Source organism: Chlamydotis macqueenii, chromosome 15 (genome assembly GCF_036417535.1).
Source record: "Chlamydotis macqueenii isolate bChlMac1 chromosome 15, bChlMac1.mat, whole genome shotgun sequence".
Classification (NCBI taxonomy): Eukaryota; Metazoa; Chordata; class Aves; order Otidiformes; family Otididae; genus Chlamydotis; species Chlamydotis macqueenii.
Genome location: NC_141570.1, coordinates 4493321 through 4518708, shown reverse-complemented (window position 1 = coordinate 4518708; position 25388 = coordinate 4493321). Strand labels below are relative to the sequence as shown.

Here is a 25388-nt window from a genome sequence, read left to right as displayed (position 1 = left end):
TTTTTGGAGTTGCAGGAGGATGACTGTTCATACCAAATTCGCTTGAGGGAAAAATTGACTCAAGTTAAAGAAGTGAAAAGTGGAGCACAGGAAAGCCACAAGGGAAAAGAAACAAAACTACAAAACAAGGGAGACTTGGAAAGCTGCTTATTTTATTTTATAGCTCTCTGTGTGGAGATATTGCCTGTGCACCACACCTTGCTGTGTTTTTATGCTCTTGAAGTCAAGAAGCCACTGTGCCCAGTTTAATGCTGGCGGTGGGGGCACAGGTGATGGTTCCTGTCAGGAACCGGCAGACTCTAACTGCATCCAGCCTCTACAGAAGCTGAGGGTCGGTGGCACCATTCATGCCTTTGCTTATTATGGATCTAGCGCACGAATCCAGGCTGTAGTTACAAAATGTAACTTACTGATCATTGTAAAATCCCTTCATCGGATGGCCGGAGGTGGAAATCAGGACAAGAAAGTTAAGTTGACACTTCTTTGAGTGCTTTGTGAAGCAGGTGATTTTGCAGAGCCCAGATAACCTTCAGCTGAGTCTGTTCTTCCCAGTTACTCTGGCTGAGAAGTGCGGAACTGGAATGGCTGACGTCTTCCTCACAGCCGCGACGGCGGTGCCGTATTTATGGTGACCCCAGCTGGAGAGAGAGGCTGGCACCGAAATAGTTGTTAGTTATGGTGTCAATTTCTGCAGCAGCATCTTTTGAAGCTTAGAACAAGAATAGGCAGCACGCACCCTCCTGTTGTTCAGTCTGCTGCCGTGAACGAATCTGATTGCGCTTTTGTTCTGTCTCCAAGCTAGGATGTAGAAGCTATCAAACCCAGCGCTAATTCATTTTATTATTATTCATTAAATATTCTATTGCTCAAAACCAAGAAAAGCACATTTCTTTAAACTCTACTGCACATTTTTTTAAACTCTACTTAACCTTTTCATTTCAAATATGGTGTAACATTCATATCTTTCTCTGAAAACATCATAAATTAATCAGAGCAGCGTGGTTCTGGAGAGACAGCTGGCAATATTTACTTTTTTTTTTCTAGCTTGCTGCTGCTCCAACTTACTTCTGCAACTGCAGCAAAGAAAAGCCCCAAGTGGAGCCAACTGTATCTGGCTTCTAAATACATTTTTGTTTCAGAGCTAAATATCTCACTGCTGCAAATGGAGCCAGCACATGCATTTGTACACAGCACAGAAAATCAGCTGGGGAAAACGAGGAAATGCTGTTATATCATGTCTTTTAATCCCATGGTCCAGGTCTTCCTTATCGTAACTCAGACGGGGAACAGGGCAATGGAAGGAGCCAAATTTGGGAGGAAACTGAGACATGCAGGAGACCTTATTTAAGAGGCAGGCAAGGCTGGTATATCGTGACTCAGATTTTTTAGAGATACTGGATTTACCTCTGGTGAGGGACAATCCAGGTTCATACAGTAGAAATGATGAACACAGGATCTTCCTGCCGATTTTCACTCTTGTTTTGTGAAGTTATTAAGCTTTGTCATATAACTGCCTCTTCCACCTCCAGAACTGGCTGCGATTTACGCTGTGAGTGAAGTGATTGGAGCTGGTATTGCAATTTAAGTTTTAAATTGATTTGTGACACCTTTGAGTTAGTGTGCTGTGGAAATACGAGTTTTTGTTGTTATTGTTTGCTTGATGTTCTTACCCATGGTAAAAGCAGTTAAGCAGCAAGTTGGAAAAAATGGGTCTGCTTAGCCTCAGCAATGGGCATCCATGTTAAAAATAGAGAAAACCTTCCCAATAAACAACAAATCCTGAAAACACAGGCATGGCACTGAACACAAAATGACTGAAGGGGACCAGTCCCCAGTCTGAAGGCCCCAGATAACTTACGTCTCAGTACTGTTAAACGGTGCTTCGTTCTGCCATAAGGGTTGCAGTAAATTCTGGTAGGTACAAGAACGTTCCTCTCTCGGCTGTAAAAAGGAATATACAGCACGTGCCTTGGGGGAAATGTGCTGGGTTTGGGCAAGCTCAGCCAAAATACTCAATTCTGTGCAGTCTTGGTGGGAATTTCACACAGTGTGGGGCACCTGGAGATAATCCTGACAGCTGATGTACTGTTCAACTTTTATGTCTGGGGCAGCCAAACGAGCAATGCAGGAGGAGGAGTGTCTGTAAATCCTTCCTTCCCTCTTGCGCTCTCCCCTGTTAGATTTAGATTTGAAGATTTTCCTGTCATCATACCTGGATTTTTACAAGAAAAGCTCCAGTAGGCAATGGAGCCCCCTGACAAACTTGGAGGGAGGGGGGCGAAAAAAAAAAAAAAAAAAAAAAAAAAGACCATTAAAACCAACCTTCTGGCAGTTTTGCCAATCAAATGAGTAAAAAGCACCCGAATGGGGAGTTTGCCTCAAGCCCTGGAGCTGTTGAGCTGTACCCCAGCCGACAGCCTCCTCTGGCAGCCCAGGCATTCCAGTCTGACTTGCCTCTGCCTTATGGGCAGGGGGAAAGCTGGGGAGAGAAGAACCTGGTGGTAGGCAACGGGCCAGACACAAGGACAGACCTCTGTATCCTGACTTGCCTGGTGAATGAGGGAGCTGGTTGCAAGCGTTTTGGGTTTTTGGGGGGATGCTTTCGGTGGAGGTGAAGCAAAATCTTTTTCTTGTTATAGTAGCCCTGACCTGCCTTAAGCATCTGGATCCCTCTCCTCCACTGACCAGAAGATCCTCGTAACATCGCCTTTTTAGAGCTGGCTGCAGCTCTGCCCCGCTCATTAGAGAACCACGTGCATCTCCCAACAAATGACAGAAAAATTGAAAGCTGCCACTTGCAGAAATTAGGAATGGAGTCGCAGCCCCGTCGGCAAGCCCCCTTCTCGCCTTGTTAATTCATTTAACAGTTCAGCTGTCAGGGATGCCGGCTTTGATTGGGAAGGCAGTGAGTCCTCAGCAAAAGGCTGGGTACTGGTACTCATCCCAGCCCTAAATGCAGCTGCTACCAGAGGTGCTGTTCTGCTCAGCTGAAATTAAGTCTCTGTTAGAGCAGCCACTATATCAAGAGCATGATTCTACCAGGTCGCTGTCACTGTCTGATAGTGCGGTGGGCTCTGGAGTTCAGGAGACTCCGGTACCTGCATTTTAATTAAACAGAAATCACATGTTTGGGGCAGGCATGCTTCACCTAATTTGGGAAGGTGAATAAAATGGAAGGCAGCAACACAAATCCTGTGCTAATGAGCCTGCAGTCTCCAGTGCTTCTCCCATATACTGCAAAGCTGTTCTGGATGAAAAATAATGGAATTCATAATTTCTTCCAGCAGCTGCTGCTGCTGCGGGAGAGCGCGTGTGTGCGGAGAGGAGGTAGCATAGGAGTGAGGTGCACCCAGAGACACCGGCCTTTAAACAGGTCTTAAATCCATTTGTGTGAAGAGGGGAGCGATGTGTGTCGTTGTAACTGATGGTGACACTGGTGACCTTCAGAATTCACAAGAACTGATGAGGCTGGTTTGTTGTTGTTCTTTTTAATAATGACTTCTGAGAGCTGGCTGTGCAATGGGATAGGCAAGGACTAAAGAGAGCTCTTTTTACAGAGATCCCCTTCTTAGAAATCCTCTGTTGAAATGCCGCCTTGGTTGTACCATCATCTTTCAGAAAAGGTTTCCTGGCCGTCTCACTTTCTTCCAAGTGAAACTGAAAGGAACAGGAGTGGGACAGAGGGATGATCACTTCTTATCTTTCTTTTCTTACCGTCTTAAAAAAACCTGAATCTACCTCTGGGTGCAAAGCTAGCAGACTCCAAAGCAAACCTCCCACTGTGACCTGCAATTATTTTCATCTGCCCTCCTTCCTGCAGCTCCACAGGTGTTCATGGAGTTCACAAACTTTATGTTGTCCACCTGTAGCTGACACATGGAGGGACACTGCCTAGCCACCTCCAGCATTTTGCAGGCGAGAAATAGAAACCATCTGGAAAGCTCCAAGATGAAAAATAGTGATTTAGGTTTGGGAAAGAGAAGACCAAATAGAGAGAAGCCTTGCTAAGGAGAAAGAAGCCTCGGAAGGAAGGAAAGGCTTGACTCCAGGCACTCGTCTCCCCTTCATAATATGCTTCTGGCAAAGAGCTCCTGTCCCTTCTTACCTGGTTATCTCTGGTCAGGCGGTGTTCCTTTGTCTCTCATCCTAACGCTAGAAAAAGTTGTCAGAACAAGGCTGCTTTGTCCTTGAGTGTTTTCATCTTTCTGCTTGCCTCACTCTTTTCATGTGTTAATACAAAACACCCTACGCAGTGTCACCTCCGCATCGTAGGTCGCTGTCTGGAGAAGGCAGTCCCTCAGCATTACCTTGGGCCCCCCTTTCTCTTACAGCACAGCAGCTTTATCTCCTCCCCTGCCCCGAACGTAGCTGAGAAGATGCCGTGCAGAGAAGTCCCCTGTGCCTCCTTGTTAACAGCCTACAAGAGGAATGACAACATTTCAATGCGTTGGAGCTGGCAACTCCAATCAGTCTGCGGTGTCCCCCTTGGCTGTTTTCTCCTATCAGTTTGGGACACGTGGGCCGTGTCTCTGAGTGGCTGACTGCGCGTATGCAGATAGGGAACGCGTTGCTGCTGGCGGAGCTAGGAGAACTGGGTGGGCATTTCCATCCCAGATGCCACTGGAGGAGGGAAGAGAAGGATTATCGTGGCCATTTCACATTGCAGCAGTCTAAAACCTGTCAGCCTGGGGACAGCATCTTCCCTTGATAAACAAAAAAGGGGATGGAGGAAAGTAGCATAATAAATAAATTACTGGTTTTACTTGCTCAAACTTTAAACAAAGGGGTTGACCTTCGTTGACACTTTAAAAGCACCGAGCCTTTGAAATGCCAAGGCATTTGTCTTTTAATTGTTCATGCTTCTGAACATCAGCAAAAGGCTACTTTGGGGGTGGCAGGGTGTTTGAAATGTTGCTTTTCCTTCCCTCGGCCCCACCTTTAAATTTAAAGAGTCTGCAGAGTTGTTCCAATATCATGGTGAATTGTGAATGAGCTCTACACAGTGGTCCTGCTCCAGGGTTGACGCTCGGTTTTCATCCTGTCCCCGGTGTCTTTCTCCTTAAGGAAGGAGAAGTTTTCCTCTGAGCTCAGAGATACATATCCAAGCCATGTTCTCCAACAGTGCACTGAGAGAGAGTAAAAACAGAGCAGAGCAAGAAATCGAAAGTATAGGAAGACAGAGAGGAAAAAGAAAATTAGGAGACATTTCCTGTTTAGACTGGGAAAGAAACCTCTTTTCAGTTTCTCTTGCATTACTGGAAACCATTACACATGTATCCCAACAGCATTCCGTTTCTGAGAGCAGGATCAGCCACTGGGTACCTCTCACAGGTATTTCTTGGGGGATTTTAAGCTCCTCCAGACTCTCTGTACATGGTTTCCACTCGGGGCTGGTCTGCAGCAAGGCCAATTTGGATTTGTTGTTCCCATGAATGCAGCTCCGCTGCTGGTAATAGCAGTGTAGATCGCACTCGGCTGCGTTATCTAACCCTGCCGGGCTGTGACAGGATAGTAAAAAATAACAAACTAAAGGGTGCCTACATTAGAGCATTAGTCATTGCTTGTGTGTTACTGGTACTGCTGGGGAATTATGGATATGAATTTTCTGTATAAACCTTGGCTCCCTTTCCTGCTCAAACTGGCGATTCTTGTTGAGGATAGTTTTACATTCTTAATCTGTTTACAGTTAAGCACAAAGGTTTTATAATTAAACTTCCAAGTTTAGTAGCTTAGCTCAGTAGCTGCTCTTATAATGGTAAAATAGAAACTGTGCCAGTGTGAGTCTGTGGAAGAAGTGTCCTTAATGTCAACATGTCAAAAAGACATCCCCGCAGCTCTCTGGAGACTGAAATCTGATGTCAAGGCAGAAGGAAGCAAAGTCTAAGTGAGAGTCATACTGCTGTCAAAGCAAGTTATTCTACCATTACAGGAAAAGGAATTTTAAGAGAATGCACTGGAAAGCAGTGTCCAGATTGAGACATAGATTCGATGGGCTTATTTGACATCTTTAATTCTCCATTGACAAGCCAGAAGCTCCCTAAAATGATTTGCAATGTTTTCATGCTGCAAGTAAAAGCTGAATGCGCGCCTCATTAACAACTCATTAAGTTGTTAATATTGGTCATAAGCAGCCTTTGGTACAGCACAATGCTTTATACAGTGCGGCAGCTCCTGCTTAGCTCTGGTGTAATTGCCTCTTTTTATCACGTCTCAATGTAGGAAAGATGTCTCTGTCCAAGCAAAAATATCATCGGTTTTTGATCAACTGTGCTTGTTTATCCCTGCCGCTGCTATTGCTGATGTGGGTGGCGTTGGGCTGCAATTGTCGTGTGATGTTTGGCTCAAATGATGAACTTCCAACTCACAAACCCAACAACTTGATGTCAATTTTCAGTACTGACCGTAGCCGGAGACCGACAGACTCCCTGTACTCAAATTCATCGTCAGGACCCCTGTCTTTGTTCTGTAGCTGGTGGGAGTGGTAGGACAAATGAGCCGCTCTGCCGCGGCGTTATATGGCCTGTGAAGAACCGAATGCAGGGACATCCCTGCGCAGTACACAGGGGGCGGAAGGATGAGAAGCCTGATCGCGTATGCAAAGCCTTGCTGAGCTGACAGCACAGCTACTCCATTAAAAGCAAAGGAATTAACCTTCCTTTCAAAAACATGAGCAATCAGTAGTAAAGTAAAACGGGCCATAAATTGCACTGGTAAAGAAGTGGGGAAGCCCCTGGCTGATAACTCATATTCAAGCAGACACAGGCTGGAGTTTGAGTATTGATGACTATAAAGGGTTATATTTGCAGCCAGTTTTCTATTTCCTCTAATTGTGCAGTCCTTCTCTGCTTGTATTCAGTCATCCTGGGATATGTGAGCAAAATGTTGTAAGTATTTTCATAGGGGTCTCAACTCCCGTGGCTTTGCCTCCTCTGCACGCCTTTGCTGTGAAGCCAGCTGTAGAGAAACGCAGTTGGTTTTCTCTTCTGACATCTGTTTGCTGTATCCATCGTCAATCATGGAACTGGAGGCATTTCAGGTTGCCTGTTGTAGACTGAAAACAAAAAAAAAAGTTGCCATTTTTTCTTATGAAAGTATGAATTTGCAATATTCTAAAACATGTTGGCCATGGCAACCTGGACACTGAGATGATATGGGGGCATAGGACCACAGCGATGAACTCAGGGATGCTATGCCTGCAAAATAAACAAAGAAAAAGAAATCTCTCTCTGAGTCAAGAAAATGTAAATTTAATCTCTCTCTCTTCAGGAGCACAAGATCACAGCCCTCTATGGGCTTCCTGGGGTTCCCTGACCATTGCAGTCTGTAAATCCAAAATTAATCCCTCATGTGGGTCTGCTGCCCAAACTTGCATTAAAATCACAGTGAAAGGTTATCGCAGTGGCAGATCTCACCTGCTCAGTTTGACTTTTTTCCGATATGGCTTTTAACATTTGGTATATGGCAAACCCAGTGGAGATTCACCCTAATTATTTGATATGCTCTTTTGGCTTCAGCAGAGCATAAAGAGTTGTCGGTGCTTATTAGGCTTTAATGGGTGCTTTTGTTGGCTGCCGTGAACTTGTGGTACTGTGATATTAGAGTGTGGGATTAACAAATTATAACGACTGGAACATGACTACATGGAGGAGGAGAGGTCTTGGGAACCGGAGAGCCTGGGGAAATAGGCTGAAGTAGGTAATTTTGCCTTTAACAGGTAGATTTTTCTTTTGTAAGGGAGTTGAGAGCAGTACTTTCCCACATGGTGCTGCTCCCACTCCTCCCAGTGCACATGAGGGAGGATCAGGCCAGAGGATCAGACACTCAGCAGTTCTTCACATCCCTTGCACCCTTGAACAACCTGAGGGGTGACTCCTGTGCTCCTCCGAGCTGGCACTGCTCTCAGTCGCACAACTTTCACGCTGGGTGAGCTCTGTGGAGCTAACCGGAATTTGCATGGACATGAGAGGAGATTTCAGCTTGTAGGTTTATGCCTGTGTGTTTGTTTGCGCATACCTGATGCTTGTCAGACTCTTGCTATTCCTGCTCGTGGGTCCATCTCCGCTGACTGACAGGCTGCCTGCTTGTGTGTGATCATATCCTCGTTGACACAAAAGAAATAGAGGAAAAAGTCCATTTTATTATTTTCCCCCTTCCTGTTTTAACCACCCGTATGCCCTTTCCAGAGGCAGTCTGACAGTTCTGTAAGGGCTTTACTTTCAGGCCAGACGCTCTCGGTCCCTTGATGGATAATCTCAGTATGCAGTGTGATAGCCTATTTTAGGTTTGTATTAGCGAAGTAGAACCGTGGGACTCAGCAAAAGGAAAGTGTATAGTTTTTGTTTAGAAGCTCTATTTCACAGTACTGCTCCGTGAGCTTTGCCTCAGTTGCAAGCATCGTAATGCAATCATGGTAACTTTTTCTTCATTGCTCAGATGTGTCTGTCCCAGGAAAATCCTGGATTGCACATAGCTCATTGGGAAATCTGAACCCCATATCAAAAAATCAGTAATTACAGCAACAGTGTTTTCACCACCGCTGGAAGAGATGGTGAGGGACAGGATGAGAATTACTTCTGCTTGAGTCACTTCCCAAGTTTACAAAGGTTCTTCATGAGTAAGTCATATCCATGGAAGTTTCCTCAGAACATGATTGCCTCCCCAGTTCAAAAAAGTGACATTGGCACAGAATCTCCTAGAGTCTGGGTCCGTGGAAATGATCCTCCATTTCTAGTCCTTGTTTCGTTTCAGTCATATTCCAATGTGTGCAGTGAATGTCATCTCTCCTTTCTTCCACCCTCCACCCCCGCCTCCCTCTCATGTCTCTGCAGATGCTGAAGACATGCCTAGTCAATGTTGGGAAGCTTCCCAGTGCTAAGCAAAGAAGTTGGAGATGTTTCATTTGGGTATCATTTGCAGCTGCTGTTATTTATGCTTTTTCATGACTTTAATACCCATTAAAAATTGATGTGGCAAAACACAGCTACTGTTCTAAGTGTAGTAGACAGGGAGGGAGCCAAGTGTTTGCCTAGCTGGATAACATGGCACAGAGTAAAGCAGTTGCAAGTGTGCTGGATTCCCAAAGTCCCCAACCGAACAGCTATTCTCTTTCTCCTCCCCACCCTTTCTTCTCTACCAAGGTAGGTTTGTCTCTTTATCATTCTATTTTTGCACCAGTATTCATGAGGACGAGAGAGATGCTGTTCAACTTCTTCTTGCATTGACTTCCATTGGTCTCTTGTACGCTAGGAAATGTTTCAATTTCTTTGATGCTGATCTATGCAACCATGTAAATCAACACATGTATCACATCTATCAACATCCCTGCCTGTCTTACTGTATCAAAAACACATCTGAGCAACCCCAGGAAGTCCAGTCCTTGGAAAAAGCGCATATTTCCATCACAAAATGTGGCCTAGTTTAAAGCAGCCAGAAATTGGTGGGAAACATCTTTTACGTTCTATATATAGCTTGTGCTGCTTTGTCACAGTGGAAAGCGGCTTCACAGTAACTGGGTTTGAAGCACAATTAACTAATTGTTATTGAACTAATCAGCATCGCTCACGCAGCATTCCTGATGGCGCAGAGGTACCGCTGCGCAGGGGAAGCCTTCCTCGCTCCCAACTCTCTTTGGCAGACGCTGTAAGAAAATGGCCAATAAACACCAAACGTTTTTCTCTCCCACTGCTTTTCCTTCATGGAAAGAGCGACTGCAAACATCTGCAGATTCACCGCTTTGTTCTTTCCTGGAGGTACCATCCTTGCCTTCCTTCCCTAAGCCCACACTGCAAGAAAACCCCTTGGGTTTCGCTTTGCCCGTTCTGCAGATCAGTTTGGCTGTTTTGTCTTGTGACCTTCTCTTTGTCGTCTTGTGTTTGGCTTTTATAATCCACTTAACTGTTGCTTATCTATACCATGACTTTAGGGCAGTGCCTACAATGGGAGAAAAAACCAATTTGTTCTCCATGCCACTGCAGGGACAGAGCTTCAATCTGGTGAGGGTGGTTTAGGCTCAACGTTTTTTAAAAACTCAGTAACCTGGGAGTTATTTTAAGATTTAATAGAATAGGGATATGCTGGCACAGTTTGTCTGGGGATGGCAGGGGAGTCTGGAAAGAGGTCAGAAAGATTACACAAACATCTGACTGGCTGAGCTGATCCCGGGGTGACGTAGGAGGAGGGATGTCTCAGCCCTCTCCAAATCCTTCCCAGCTCTATTTTCCATGACTACGTGTGCCAGGAACCCGTGCGTAAACTTCTGGAGGTTCTGGGTGTGCGTGCTGTAGTTGTCAGCACATGCTACATGGAATATCGGTGTGTCTTCTTGCTTGGTGTTACTGACTAGGTAGATAAGATTACAGCTGATCTGTCAGAACATGCTGCAACCACCCCGCCCTTGTAGCGTGTAGACGTACAGATAAGAGGCTTTTTAGGCCTGGAGCTGTCTCTTTGTTCTGTGTTTATGCAACACATTGTGCAATGAGATTCTAGCCTCTAGGTGCTAACACCAAATGCAAATATATTGATTATCAGGGAATAAAAGCAGGCATGTTAGCAAAAGGATGCTTTGATGAACTGAGGAGAAAATGCTTGCTAGATACCAAAGGATCAGAGGTCTTTACAAAACAGAAATTTGCTTGGGATTGTTTGGAACTGTGGGATCAAGCTGATGCACAGAAAATCTTCGGTCTCTCTCACTGCATTTTTCTGCTTGTTTTTGCCTGCATGTTTATTTAAATGGCATGAATACCAGAGAATCTTGTCCCAGACTTGTCTGTGAATTTCCTGACATAATACTGGCATTATAGAAATAATTAGAAAATCAGCAGAGAATAAATCCTTTGCTACCCAGAAATTGGAGCAGATGTAAGAGCAGTAAGGAATGCTTCGTAAGAAGTTATTAAGTTTACCCAATGAATCGCGAGGATTTGTAGCCTACCTGTGCTACAGAGCATCACGGCAACTGTCACTAAAAAAAGGAGTAGTAGTTTCATATTGATGGAAAGCTCTCGGTGCCACACAGACCAGAGAGCAAATATCCCAAGCAAGCAGTGAGAAAAACTGAGGTGAACCTTCTGCGATGCACGGAGCTGCGGTGCGAGCCGGCCACTGGGGATTTTAAGCACCTTCTCTTTAAAGGTTATAAGCATTTGCAAGCTCAAATTGATTGCAGTGTGAGCAGAGGCTGTTCAGTACGACTGGAAAATGAGGGCAGTGATACGTTTAAATGTGGATTTAGATGTGTGACTTTATTCATGGGCTCATTTTGACACTCTCTTCCATTTCATGATAGATTTATTGTCTTTGCATGATCCTGCCAACATCATCCTGGTCCATAGATGTTACTATTTTTCTACTAATTGCTGTACAGCCTTTCTCCTTATTTTTTGGCTGAGAGTGAGTCTCAAGGAGACAATCTCAAAGGTGAACTGAAATCAGATAAGAAAATAAATGTTTACATATATTTGCATGATATTCAAAGGCAGGATATGTGCACAGAATTAGACTTCATGAATACACACATTTTTTTGGGGGGAAAGTGAAAAGCTTTCCACCTGCCAAGAGCTGCGTTTGGACCCTCAGGGGTCTGTGTCACTGCTGCTCTAGTTGATAATGTCACTAGCACCTAAAGCAGCGTGAGGTATGCAGCTTTAACCTTGCTTTTTATGTGATTTATTCGTGATTTCAACAGCCATGAAAAAATTGAGAGCTCAGGAATCTTGAACTGCATTCCTAGAAGGTAAAAGGCGCTTTTGAATTCACCTTTAAAATGTACTTGCTTTTATTGGCACGGGCTGTCCATACATTCAGTGAACAGTTTGGGGTTTCAAACAGGTAGAGGCCTTAGGGATGTTTTTCCTTCTTTTTAAAATATTTCATTTCACCCTTAGTGTAACGTGCTGTCTGCACAGAGCCACATCAAGCATCCACAGCGCTTTTCTGCTGTCCCTTGCTGTCAACAAGAAATCTATGCTTAGAAGAGGAGGGGCACATCAGCCTTTGAAAGTTGAACAGAGGGACAGACTCAGGGGCACAAAACCAAACAATTTGCATCTTGTCAAGGCTCTGGGGTAGTGAAGAGAAATGTCTTTTTCCACATCATCTTTTCTTTTCTTTTTTTTTTTTTTCCCCTCCCATCAAATTTTCCACTGCCGTGCCAGCAAAAGTGCAGCTCTGGCAGCAAGTGTGTCAGTGGAGACTGATCGCTGGCAGTTTTTAACCATTGTGTTTCTTAGACGTGCTCCAAAAAGGGTTTGAGGAAAAGCGGTCGTTTTCTGGCAGCAGGCTGTGTGCAGCGGCTCTTTAATGGTCGCGTCTCGGAAGCGGCTATTCTAGGCTGGCACATGAGATCCAAAGGAAAACGCTATTGTAGACGCTGCTTCAGACCTGGGTATTGAGAGCACTTTGACGCTGTCAGTTCAGGACAGACAGTGGTGTCACTGCCTGGAGAGACAATACATTGCTGAAGGGATCCATTTTCTTCTGCGCTTGTACGTATTCCCGTTTCCCTGAGTGTGTCATCACCTGCACATCTCCAAGATGTATTTTCAGGTTTGTACTGTGTGATCAGTTTGGCCTCGCACTCTGATGTGTGCTGTGAAAGTCTCAAAATCTGGAGTTTTTTGCTCCTTAGCAGAACAGCACTGTGTTGCAGTGAACACCGCCAGCCAGCCGGCTCGCTGCTCCCTCCGCTCCTCAGGCAAAGTGGAGAGGACGGGGCGGCAATTAGATGAGTTGCACCCCTGTGAACGGGCTGTATTTTACTGATGGTCATTGTCACCTCCTGCATTCGCTACATCCAGCCAAAAATGACACAAAAAAATATAATAAACAAATAGTTTTAACTGAGCACTGGGGATAAAGGCTATTTTCAATTTTGCCTTTCACGTTTTAATTGTACAGCAATAATTTCGCAATAGAGTTGCCGATGGCAAACATGCAAAAGACATTAACTTTATTTATGTTTTGGATTATTAATGTGGCTGTTAAAATTCCTCCAGTTAGTTTTGATTGAATTGTTTTTTTGTGCGATTCTGTCGTTTAATGGAGCGGTAAATAAGAATTTCTGATAATGAGCCCAAGCATCTGTCACAACAACCTGGCGCTGGTTATTAACATTTCCATTAACGGCAGGGTGGGCAGTGATAATATGGAAACCACACAGTTAGAACAAAATAAATAGTTGGTGTCAGGCTGAGTGGGTGTTAATTACTATTTTATTTTATAACTCTGGGGGGAGGGAGTATTGGTAGGAAAGTGTGACTTATGAAGGTCATTCTCTCTAAAGAAAGAAGTCTTGGAGGAGCAGATAAGTGGGGCTAAGTCGAGTAGTGAATGTTTTATCACTTCTATTTATGGCCCACCAAGGGGCAGAGAGAAGAGAGGCAGCCTTCTCAGGTGGTCAGGGTGAAGGCTTACGGCACTGTGAACATGGAGAAAGGAGAAGCGTACCCTTTGCCCTGCCTTTCTCTTCTGACTTCTGGAGTTTGCACGGGACACGCTTGGGCACCTTTTCTGTAAACAGAACATGTGCTGGTTTGGTAAGATGTGCTGCAGGCAGAGACAGCCGGTCTGGAAGACAGACCGTCCCCGCTAGCCGCTGGGGAAGGAAAGTCCACCTGCACCGAGCTGGATCCCGACAAAGGGACGGATGCCGTGACCCAGGTGCGCTCCAAGATTAGTTTTCTAGCACAGCACAATGAAGAGAAGAAATACCATCAGGATCCAAAGAGGGCCAGCATGTGTATGTGATAATAATAAAAATAATCAGGGCAGAGCTAACAAGTAGCAAACTGAAAGTAATTTTGTTGTACATAAACGATTAGTTCAATTGATTAGCGTCCGGCTGGTTTGGGAGGTAACTGTAGGCAGTGCTTTGGCCCTGAGTCCCAGAGCCGTGCGCACAGGCTGTAATCCAGACTTGCTGCTGAGTGGGAAGTCGGGCTGATGGCGGCACGGGGGCTGCCTTGCTCCCAGGTAGGATTTCAGGAGTGGTGGGGCAGGAGCGCGGCATCACTGCCAAAGGCAAGCCCCAAATGTGACTGTGGAACAAAGACAAATCTCTCCTTTCTTTTCCAAAGCTGATGGCAGGATTGAGTTGGTTCAGTGTCTAACCCAGTTTGCGTGGGACAGAACAGAACCAGCTCCGGAGGCTCGGCTGCTCCTCAGTGATGGAGATACCTCCAGGGCTGACGCTGGTACCCAGCTTGTGCCATGAACAGAGTCTGTCCTGGGTCCTCCCGCAAATGGCAAATTGCAACTCGGATATGGACTGCTTGTCACTGTTAATTCTTCTGTCCTCCTTTCTCCCTAGCACCAGCGCTGGCCCCGCAGAACATCCAAGTGAACTCCCTTTCTGCAAGCCAGCTGGAGCTCACCTGGGACCCCCCTCCTGCCGACAGCCAAAATGGGAACATCCAAGGCTACAAGGCAAATCCTCCTGTTTCCTCTGGTTTCGTTTATCTTGCTTGGCATTGCTATTACTCCTGAGATAGCTTACAAACTACAGTTGCCCTCGCTGCATAAGGCAAATGAAAACAGCATTCTGACTGCAGTACGGAAACGGCGCTAAGTCCCAAAACCAGAAGAAAGGGACTGAGGTTTGGGAAGGGAAGAAAAGGAAAAGTGTGTTTCTATTTGTGGAGGAGGAGAGCATGGGGAAACAGAGTGCACAGATAAGTGGAGCTGTTTTCTTATGCAAGCAACATATCTGCTGCAAAAAGCAACAGACACACAAGAGCTAGCGGCAAGAAATGTATTCAAAAAAATTAACTGAGCTTTCTATCTATCAAATGTTGAAAGCCATTAGGAAAAGTAGAACTTTCACCAAGCTAGAAGGCTGAGCCAGGTCAGCTTTCGGAACAATTACCTCATTTCCTTAACTTTAACAAAATTAAATCAAATTATTAATTGCATTTGGTTCATAGGAGATGAGCACGTTGCAGAGGCATGATGTTTAGCTTCCCCAGCATGAGAATGGACCCTCAGAGAGTGGAAATGGGCAAGTCTACAAACACTGAAGCTTGGCTTGCGTTCAATGTCTGGCTCTGCCTCTCCCCGTGAATTTAGGTCCATAAGCGAAGAAAAGCCAAGCCAGTGTGAATAATCTGGCATCCCTTCTTGGCAGTAACAAGCATCCTTATATATCAATTCATGTTCTTTTCCTTTTGTACATATATAGATGGCTCTAACAGCTTGGCTTGTAGAGCCAAGGTGGAGTCTTGCCTTGGCTCGTTCTCTCAACTTTCTGGCTTGCTTTGGCCTGTTGTAATGCTCTTGCTGCCAGGCCTGTCCAATAAGTAGGGCTGGCACCACTTTTCCTCTTGGAAACAACGTCTCCAAAGCCTGATTTTCTGGCATCAGAATAAAAATTATGTAAGAGAAGAATGGGGAAAAATACCTCAAGGATCTTTAGGGAAAGTCTTTATTACCCTCTTCAGGAAGGCGTTTGCTTAGCTGTCCCGTGAACACAAATGGTGCAACCATTGTGTGTGTGTGGAGGTGAATTATGGAGCATCGTATCAGGATGCCAGTGCTGACAGGCAGCTAGCATTTCAGGGAGAATTTAAAAACTGACCTCTCATCGCTGAACTCTGGCAGCTCACATCTGCTGTCATTAGGCCATATTCTTTGCCTGTGCTCTATTTTTGAGTGATGTACTCGGCTACACAGTGCTGGACTCAGGGGAATTTGCCAAAGGAAGAGAAAAGACTGGGCATGTGGTGAAAAGCCTCAGCATCCCATTTAATGGAGGAGTCCAGAGCAAGACTGCGCCACCTTGCTGATCTTTTGTAGCTGCAATGCCCAGGGATTTTCTAGGTGTGGGATACACTAAAACATTTCACTGTCTCAACAGATTTATTACTGGGAGAGCGACATCCAAAATGACACGGAGAAAGTGAAGGTCCTCTTCCTCCCAGAGACAACCATCCGGCTCAAAAACCTGACCAGCCACACGCGGTACATGGTCTGCATCTCCGCCTTCAACGCAGCCGGGGACGGCCCCAGGAGCAGCCCATCACAGGGCAGGACGCACCAGGCGGGTACAGGACCATTGTCTTGTCTCAAAGCATGGGCTTGGTGATGACCAGCACATAACTGGGCAGTGGTTAAAGGGAAATGGGTGTCAGAGGGCACTGGTGTTTAGATTTAACTTTTGGGTGGGTCATTACATTGTTTAATGGTCTTGGTGGGGGGAAAAAAGGGATCAAATAAGTGGACCATGTGGGAAAGTGAGAGGTACAGTGAAAATCAGAACAGAGTGGCAGAAGGACTGATCCCTTCACAAGCTGTCCCAGAAGGAAGCTGTCTGTGGGTCTGTTTCTAGTCTCTGCTGTCACACTTGAAAACTTGAAGGAACTTGTTTCCAGTGCCTGGAAATTCCCCAAACAATCCTGTGAGGGAAGTATTGTGCTTTTTATAATTCCTCCTTGGTTTTGGGGTTGTTTTTTTTTTTTGAAGCCACCAGTCAGTCAGACTGAGCTGCTTCTGTTGGACGTGAGCATGGTGGTGACCCCAGCATGGGGTGAAAGCAATGCCCTCGATGGTGGCTCTGAAGAGAAGGCGTGCACTGGGGCTGTGTGCTCGCGTAGCACCCTTCTCTCTTTTAGCCCTGCATCTCAGCTGCTTTTCTGCATCTCAGCACCCGCAGCACATTTCCACCAGAGATAATGGGGGATAACAAATGTTAAAATCTTGCGACCTTTTTGAAAATCAGCAGCTAGATGGAGAGCAAAGGGCAAACTTAGTGTCCCTGTGAGGGTCTTTTCCTTCTGTGTCCTGTCTCCTTGCTTGCTTTTGAGGTTCAGCTTTGCAGCTGAGCAGCTGCTTTTCTTAGGACAGGCTGGGTTTCTGATTGATTACAGGATATTTGGATACAATTGGCAAATCCCATTCTCAGCTTGTTTCCTTTAGATTTAGGCTGGGCAAATAAACCAATGTTTTATAATATATATGTATATCAGATTGACTACTCCTACTGCAATTCAATCTGTTTGTAATCCTTTCAGCACCCAGTGCTCCCAGCTTCTTGGCGTTCTCTGAAATCACTTGCACTACACTCAATGTGTCTTGGGGCGAGCCGACAGCAGCAAATGGAGTCCTGCAGGGTTATCGAGTAGTCTATGAGCCTTTGGCTCCCGTCCAGGGTAAGAAAGACCTCCGATCATACATATTCATGGGGAAATGACAGAAAAGCACTGTAGTATCTTTTATCTCTGCCCAATTTCCTCCTTGCTCTCTACCGTTTTCCAAGATAAGCCAGGTGGCAGAGGGTAAGTAAAACAATTCCACTTTTGCCAAAAAACTGTTCAGCAAACTATAATATTGTGGAATATAGCTTTTGTCTGTCCTCTCTCATTTTCTTGCACAAACTATATTCTGTGTGATTTGAAAAGTCATTTTACTGCCATCATTACCTGGTATGGGTGAAGAGGAAACTCAGCTTGAGAGCGCCTGATTGTCTCTGTGAGTTGCACTTGGAAATTGCTGAGTAGGCTCCATCCCAGAATAGTCGTCAGACACATTTGTGTTGCTTATCACATCATGTGTCACTTCTGTTATCGCAAAGATTGCCCGGGCATCAAATGTGCTAGTCATCACTGGTACCGCTGCTGCTTTTGACAGGGGAGAATAACTGATAAAGATTTAGTTGTGTCTGCTTACGCAGAGCTTTCAAGCAACATTTTTAACCCAACGCTAGACTTAACCTAGACCCCCACAATGTGGTGGCCACAAATGTTTCTTTAATTTGCTAGAACAACAACAGAGAACGATTTTGCAGTTTGTCTGAAAACAAATGTAAATTCTTTCCAAAGGTGAATTAGAAAAAATTACCAAGTTTGTGGATGGGCGTATTAATGTTCTTATGTTCCTGGTAGATCGCCAATAGTTCAGTAGGATGTCCAACTTTGACAGAGTGACAGCAAGGAGACTAATTTCAGCCATTGCCAATCCATTTTAAACTCTTCCAAAGAAGTAAGGATATCAATCACTTGTCTTTGCTTCTTCTGTAAGGAATAAAGATCTATATTGTCTGAATATCCATGTCTCATGCACTGAGAACGATATATTCAGGAGCGAAAACATGAGAATAAAAGCACTTTCAGCCTTTATGGCTGGCAGGTCTGAGCACAAAGAGCTAATGCAGAAAGCATTTCTAATTCTGACCAAGAAATGTGCACAGGGTATGCAGGAGGTTCGGGCTGTTTGGGCATTGCCTGCCTTTTATTCATTCCTACACAAGGTTTAAGAAAACATTTTTTCCCCTGAAAATATGGAAGTGTCAGATCATGTTTTCTCTGCATGCATTTGACTTAACATCCTCAGAGTCTTTGTTTCCTTTTCTTCTCTTCCCCACCTCTGCCTGTGCTGTCTCTCCTTCCAGTTTGTGTCTCTTTCCCCTCTGGAAGATTTCTGATGTGAGCAGGGAGGTTATGGAGGGCTTTTCCTCAGATTCTAAATTTTTGCCTAAATTTATTTTCCAGTTTCTACCCATTTGCTCTTGTGCCAACATTTTTCTTTCAGCAAACATATTTATTCTCTCGCCATGGTAAGTAATCTGTCCCTTGATGCCATCATTTTCCTCCGACAGAAAAGCCACACTCCTTGATTTAGGGAGCAAGGTAAAGCCTGAATGCAGGCGGCGAGGCTGGCAGCTGCCAGAACCACGATCCTGGAGAGTCCTGCCACCCCAGGTCTCACGTTCCTCCATGGCAGGCGCTACAATGCCACACTATGGATGGACCAGACCCCCTGGAGCTTTTTTCCTGCATCTTTTGACTTTACACCTATTTGTGATTTTCGGCTGAGCATCCTCGCTGTTGTGACACCTCCTGCCTTCCCGCTCGCAAGCCACTGCTTAAAACCTGCGCATTTTGCAAAACTTTCTCACAGCAATCTAATCTTTAGCACAGTCTTCCCCCTGTTTGACCTTTTATTGTTTAAGCTTTACAGTGTTGTGTTTTACACAGTAATAGACAACAAAATTACCCTGGAGCCTTTTTTAACAGTTCCTTTCTTTTTGGAACGTAACTTCAAAATTACAAATGCATCCTGATTTGTCTCAGAGAAATGAAATAGTACACCTAGGGAAGGAGGGAGCACTTTTACTGCTTCCTCGTTAACCAAGGAAAGATTCCCTGAGTTATAAATTGTATCTGGGAGAAAACTTTGAACAGAAATTGCTTGGCCTTTATTTATTTAACTGATAAAAATTGAAAGCATCGGCTTGATTTGCATAAAATAAGTATCTGGATTGAAAAGCATTTTCCTCTTGCATTTTTTTCTGGAAAGCTAAGCTAGCAAGCAGCCTTCTCTAGAGGGGAAAACGTTCTTCCACTTCCTATCTTCTTGGTTTGAAATGTGTTATCTCCATCCACAGAACCAGAAAAATGCCAAAAGGACTCAGTAAATTTGAACTTTCTGTTGTGTAAAATATTTTATAAATAAAATTCTTTCAATTTACTTTTAGAAAATTTCAGTGAAAAATAATCATTTTTTGTTTGTTTTCAAAGCACTCATTGCTGCTCTGCCCTTTGTGCAGAATTGAGAACCTAAATATGAACTAGCTATGAACCTTGTTGAAGCATACTGCATTATTTTAATTCATCCATGTAAGAAAAGTTCTTAGAGAGTGAGAAGAGTGAAACACAAGTCATGACCAGCCTTGTCCAAGCTAAGAGTGCTTTGATCGCATCCCCTGTTGCAGTGGCATTTATAGCCACGAGTTACCTGTGAGATACACATCCTTCATTCTGCATTCACTTAGTAATGGTGGAAGTGACAAGAGGAGAGGAAAGGAAAGAACCTGGCCTTTGTTTCCTCCTCCAGGCAATGTTGCCGGTCACTTGGCAAAGAAGCAGTGGAGAAATGCTTGCTTAGGAAGCAATCTGCAATGTGCAGTCCTCTTCGTTTACCTCCTCCTTTCTTCCCAGAGTAATTAGTGATGTTGCATGTAGTGTCTTGGTAATTTCCCAGTTGTGTTGTAAGGTTTTTTTCTTGTCAGTACCCACTTATCAAGCTTAAACTCTAATTATACTTATCAGTGCTGAAAATTGGCTATTATCACTACTTAAACTCCTGCTAATTGTAAGAAATACTTTCTTAGCAAACTGTTAGATAATTTTACTTACCATCTAGATGTAATAAGCTCCACTTGATTTCTTTTTTTGCATTGCAACCTTCTCTTGTAATTTTTTTTTTTTTTTTTTTATCTGCGTGACTGTTCCAGGGGTGAGTAAGGTGGTGACTGTGGACATTAAAGGGAACTGGCAACGCTGGTTGAAAGTCCGAGATCTCACCAAGGGCGTGACCTATTTATTCAGAGTGCAAGCCCGAACCATCGCCTATGGACCTGAACTGCAAGCCAATGTCACATCTGGGCCAGCAGAAGGTAAGTGCATCCATAAAACCACGTTGTGAGCCAGATTGGTTACACAAACATGGTCCAACAGCAGGGAATAGTGCACTCAGGACTTAACGTGAATTTCCAAGCCAAGGAGAAGTTGAGTCACAGGAGCTCAGGATGTGATTCAGTGGGTTTTGCAAGTGCCCATTAAAAACATGTTTCCTTTTTTCCTGAAACCTAGAAGTTTGATGTGAATAAACAAAACAGTGTGAGTAAATCATAACGCAAATGGGCTGGCCAGGGATTTCAAAGCTGCAGCCTGACAGTGCAGTGCATAATTTTGACTGTGCCACTCTGCAGTGGAGTCAGAACTGGAAGAGCTCTGCCAAAACCAGCAGAGGTTCCTGGATGTAAAACCAGAAGGAGTTTACAGTTACTCTCTGCTGACTCTTTGGCTTATGCATTGGTCTGCAAATTTCCTGGTGTGCCAAGAGGAGCGACAGGCTGAACATCAGCATTCCCTGCTTGGTTCAATGTCCATACCAAAAGAGTTGGTTTTTTATTGATCGGTGATTTTGATGAATGGATAATCTAATAAGGTGAATGCCCTCCAATGATACCAGCCTGTCCAGTAAATCAGAACATCACTGCAGTGGTCACAGTTCTGGTTTTTTGCTTCTTTTCCAGCTCAGGGAAATATTTACTCCCTCTATCAGAGCCACATGTGGCAGTTCAACCCTCTGGGTGCCAGCAAGCTTTCATTTTATCACAGTACCCTCTGTAGCCGTTATCCAGCAGCGCTGTGGATCCGCAGCCTAATTCTCGTGCCCCACCATAGACAGTATAAAGCAGGAATCCTGACGTGGCTGTGGCATCTTCCCAAGTGAATGGTCCCCAGGAGTCTCTCCCTGAAACTCAGAGGCTGGTTTCACCTCCGAAGTCAGAAATAGCAATGGCAATGTGCAAACGCTGCAGATATGCTAATGGTTAAAATTAGAGTGTTTTTTCTCTTTCCTTTTTAACATAAGTACCTGAAAACTCTACTATTGATATCTAACTGCTGGTACTAGAACTAGTGAAAAATTAATTGCCCATTGAGCTGGTTTATGTTGCATATATGTTGACCAATACTTCTAGGTATTTTTTCCCCTATATCAGTAGAAGAAATGAATACTGCAGTCTGTCTGTGCTACCACCACCATTTGCTATTCTTTTTTCATCCTTCAGGGTCTCCCGGCTCCCCTCAGGAAATTCTAGTGACAAAATCTGCTTCTGGGGTGACACTACAATGGACTGAGGGAGATTCAGGAGAAAAACCCACAACTGGGTACATTATAGAGGCACGACCCTCAGGTAAGCCGTGAGAAATAGGGACAGGTTCGTGTCATGAGTTCCCTTCCTTCAGTCCATGCTGAAACGCACCCTGTGGTGGAGAGGTGGTTTGTCATCCCAGTGTTGTAATGGGATTTTGTAAGAGAATGCTGTCACCAGCCAGTATTAAACTGTTGGTGGTTTATTATGTGGTTTAATAGATTTTCTCCTGTTTAGGAGTAGTCACAGAAAATTACCCTGGGTGCTTTGGTACTGCTGCACTGGTAAATCATCCAGCTGATGAGCTAATATAGTTAATAATTAAAACTCACTTAAATGCTTACAGTATCTTTCATGCGCAAGGACCAATAAGTACTTGCAAACTGTATTTTGAAAATCTGTCCTTTTCTGCAGCAGAATACAGCAGCTAATTACTGTTTTACTGAGGGTAACAGGGCCAGGATTTTAGTAGTACCACATACACATCAGTTTCACCATTTGTCCTGCAGAGAGGGCATTAGCAGGGAAAGGAATCCTCTCATCGCCACAGTTTTTCTTGGTGCTTTCTCAGAGCTCCTTTGCTTCTGGCATTTGCATCTTACTGAAGCTGCTCACTGCTTTTTCCAGAATATTTACCCAGTTGGACAAGGTCATTTTAAGTGTAGGAATATGCTGAAGCCTGTCTGCAGCGTCTCCCAGCTTGGTACCCCTTGCAAATTCAATAAGCGGACACTTTCTGGTGACCAAGTCATTAAGAAAAAACGGGGGATGCTGCCAGACCCCTGCGTAATCTCACTTGATAATTTCCCTCCCCTCTGACAGTGCGTGTTGATAGCCATTCGCTGGGCAGAGTTTTCCAGCTGGTGATGCATCTACCAGACACTTGTTTCATGTAGGCCGTGTTTGAATGTCACAATGTCAGAAGCTTTGCTGAAGTCAGGATAGATGATGTCTGCTCTTTCTCCTCTATTGACAAGGTCTGCTACCCTGTCACAGAAGGAAATTAGACATGATTTATACTTGACATATCCGTGTTGGCTGCTTGTTCTTTCCTTTTTTACTTCTAGGTGCTTGCACATTGCTTGATTATATGTTGATTAAATGAATGTTTATCTGTTTGATTATATAAAGGATCCTAACTGCTTCTTGTACATGTCTTGAATGTAAGGTTGTGTTTAAAGCCAATTATTTTGGCTACATTTAACCAGGCCAGTAACAAAATTGTCTGCATTTCTGTGGTCATCACTGAAGATGCAGATTTTCATACTTGCATCTGATAGAATTTGCTCTGTAGTGAGGCTCTGCTGTGACCTTAAAATTTTGTCCTTATTTCTGTCGTTTAACTTGACAACTGTTTTCAAAGTCAAGGAAAATGTGTGCTTTCTCAAAGCACTGGAGTTTCCCAAAGTGATCAAGAGTTTTTTTAATGAGAGACACGGACATCACTGTGCTTCTATTTCCCTTACATAAACTTATTGATTTCTGCCCTTATTTCTTCATAGGTAGAAAATTCTCTTATTTGAACAGCATTGTTTAGATAGCAAGTTAAACTGAAACTGTCCGTTGAAGTTCGCTTACCAGCTTGCATTTCCCCAAAGAGAGTTTTTGAGTAAGAGTATTTTAGAGGGAAACCTGCAGCCCACGTACAGATTGTCTGCAAGCTGGAAATTCAACTCTTGTGAGTGGTGACATTGCAAACTCATCCGGTGTTCCTGGGTTTGTCTCACCGGTGGATGTGAACCAACGTTACACGGTTCATGGCTAAGGATGTAGGATTTGTGGCCCTTTCTTTTTTAGTAGTAAAAAAAAATAGTCCCTCCAAGGCAGGTCTGAACTACATTAACCCTGGGTCACTCCTGCTGGCCCCGCTCCACTGGTCCTGGAAACACACAGAAGAGGTCTTATTCTCCTGCTCTTGCAACCTGACTGTTGAGGCATTTAATTCCTCTTCAGATTATTTTAATCCTATTCATGCTGCTGTAGCAAACGAACTAGTCATTTGTATGCTGGATTCTCATCCTTCGTTCTGGTTGCAGCTGTAGGAAGCGTGAAATGTGATCCAGGAGAGGAGACAGACTAATTGGAACGTTTACTTATTTCACCCAAGCACCACCTTCCTTTCTGTGCTGCTTTTCTTCCTCATCTCTGCACAGAGGAGTTTGAAATCTGAATTACGAGCTTAACAAAAGCAGGGAACTAATTCCTCCTGTCAGGGCTGGTCATTCAGAGGAGCTTCTGTTTTAATATCATTCTAAGAATTTGCTTCTGCATGTTGATTTATATGGGGAGTAGAGTGTGGTTTGGAGCAACCTTTGTTTTTAGGGAGTAGTTGTCCAAGAGAAGAGCAGTTGACTTGTGCCCTTCACATAAAATCAAGGAAAAAAAAAAAAGAGATTCATCCTTCTGAGATCAAAAAAGGGGCATTGAACAGACAGATGAAAAGCTTTAGCTTGTTGCCAATATTTAAATGCAATACCGCTACCTTAGTGTTTCACATCTCAAGTGTCATCTATTATAGGCCTCATTACCCCAAACGTTCAACGCTGTATCATCTCATTTTCCCTGCTGTAGCTCCCTGCCAAGACTCTTCCATCAGAGGAGGAGGGTGGCTTTCTGTCAGAAATGGCAAACCTTACCCGCTTTTGTCACTTCCCTTTGAATTTTTTGGTGCCCTGCTGCGTCTCCCGGGGCACCAGCTGCCCTACTGGGTTTAGCAACGGTGGCAGCAGGCAGCTGAGATTGTTCATTTGATCTCCTCATTTTTCGCCTGGATTTATGGAAGGTGACCAGGCTGACTACCTCCTCTGCATTTTGAATATATTCAGATGTAGGGATGGAGCAGGCAAACTGATATTTTTCCCAGAGTGATCTGTGCTAGAGGAAGACATTACAGAAACAGAAGAGTTTTTCTTTTCCTTCAACTCCTCTGTCCCCTGGGAAATGGATTCCAGTTTACCTCCTTGTGCATTACGAGAAATGTAATTAAGCAGCCTCTGTCACTGCCATTGTAAGCACTCCCTAGATATCAACTAGGCTGGCTAAGGAATGGGTATTAGATCATGTCCTCGGTTTCTACCTGCAGAGGAAAAGACAGAAATGGCACAATTATGAGGTTCCCAGGGTTGCCAAAGGGAGTGGAGAAGCTGGTTTCACCCCTCTTTTCCCAAACCCAGGCCACGTCCAAGGCTCCTCTCTGAACTGTGCTCTAACGGTGGGCACGTGGCCTGCAAAGTACCAAGCAGTCTCGCACAGACTCGCCTTCCTAAATGTCCCGTACGCACAGAGCAGGTCTTTTGCATGATGCCGTAGGGATCCACAGTGCCAGGAGTGCATGTGGGCCCGTCGCTGCCAAGCGTGACACCTCCGCACATCTGTTTGCTTCCTGACTCATCTTGAGCTGCAGGGCAGCCTTGTGGGTGTTGGGTCAATCTGCTCCATGGCTTGCATCGCTTCAGGAAAAGCCTCTGACCCAGGACAAGCCAATACAGATTTCCTCTTCTGCTTCCTCTCCCCGTGATGTGTTTTGGGTTTTCCTTGTTTGCTTTTCCCAAGCAGGGGATGACTTAAGCCCAGTGGGAGAGAATTGCATCTTAATATGCTTCCAACAATATTTTTAGCACTCTGGCTGGAATGAACGAGCCGCTTCAGCTTCAGATGAGCCACAAATCATGAGCTTAGGACATAGGTAAGTCAGGAAAATGTTTTATTTTGCTCCCCAAGATTATTTGTTCCA

General features: G+C 44.5%; 1 protein-coding gene and 1 long non-coding RNA gene across 2 annotated transcripts in view; one reads left to right on the top strand and one right to left on the bottom strand.

Moving 5' to 3' along the window:
* Positions 1 to 25388, top strand: part of SDK1 (sidekick cell adhesion molecule 1) — a 408452-nt gene that overhangs the window by 357900 nt on the left and 25164 nt on the right. Inside the window, exons 35-39 of the mRNA XM_086759378.1 lie at positions 14312 to 14427; positions 15854 to 16040; positions 17007 to 17144; positions 20228 to 20389; positions 21572 to 21697. Of these exons, the coding sequence (XP_086615504.1) occupies positions 14312 to 14427; positions 15854 to 16040; positions 17007 to 17144; positions 20228 to 20389; positions 21572 to 21697 (729 nt within the window). The remainder of the gene's footprint in view (positions 1 to 14311; positions 14428 to 15853; positions 16041 to 17006; positions 17145 to 20227; positions 20390 to 21571; positions 21698 to 25388) is intronic.
* LOC147598829 (uncharacterized) lies at positions 136 to 3163 on the bottom strand. Its single transcript, XR_015260175.1, has 2 exons — positions 1859 to 3163; positions 136 to 651 (listed from the first exon to the last, which is right to left on the bottom strand). It is a non-coding gene; the product is annotated as an uncharacterized LOC147598829 (long non-coding RNA).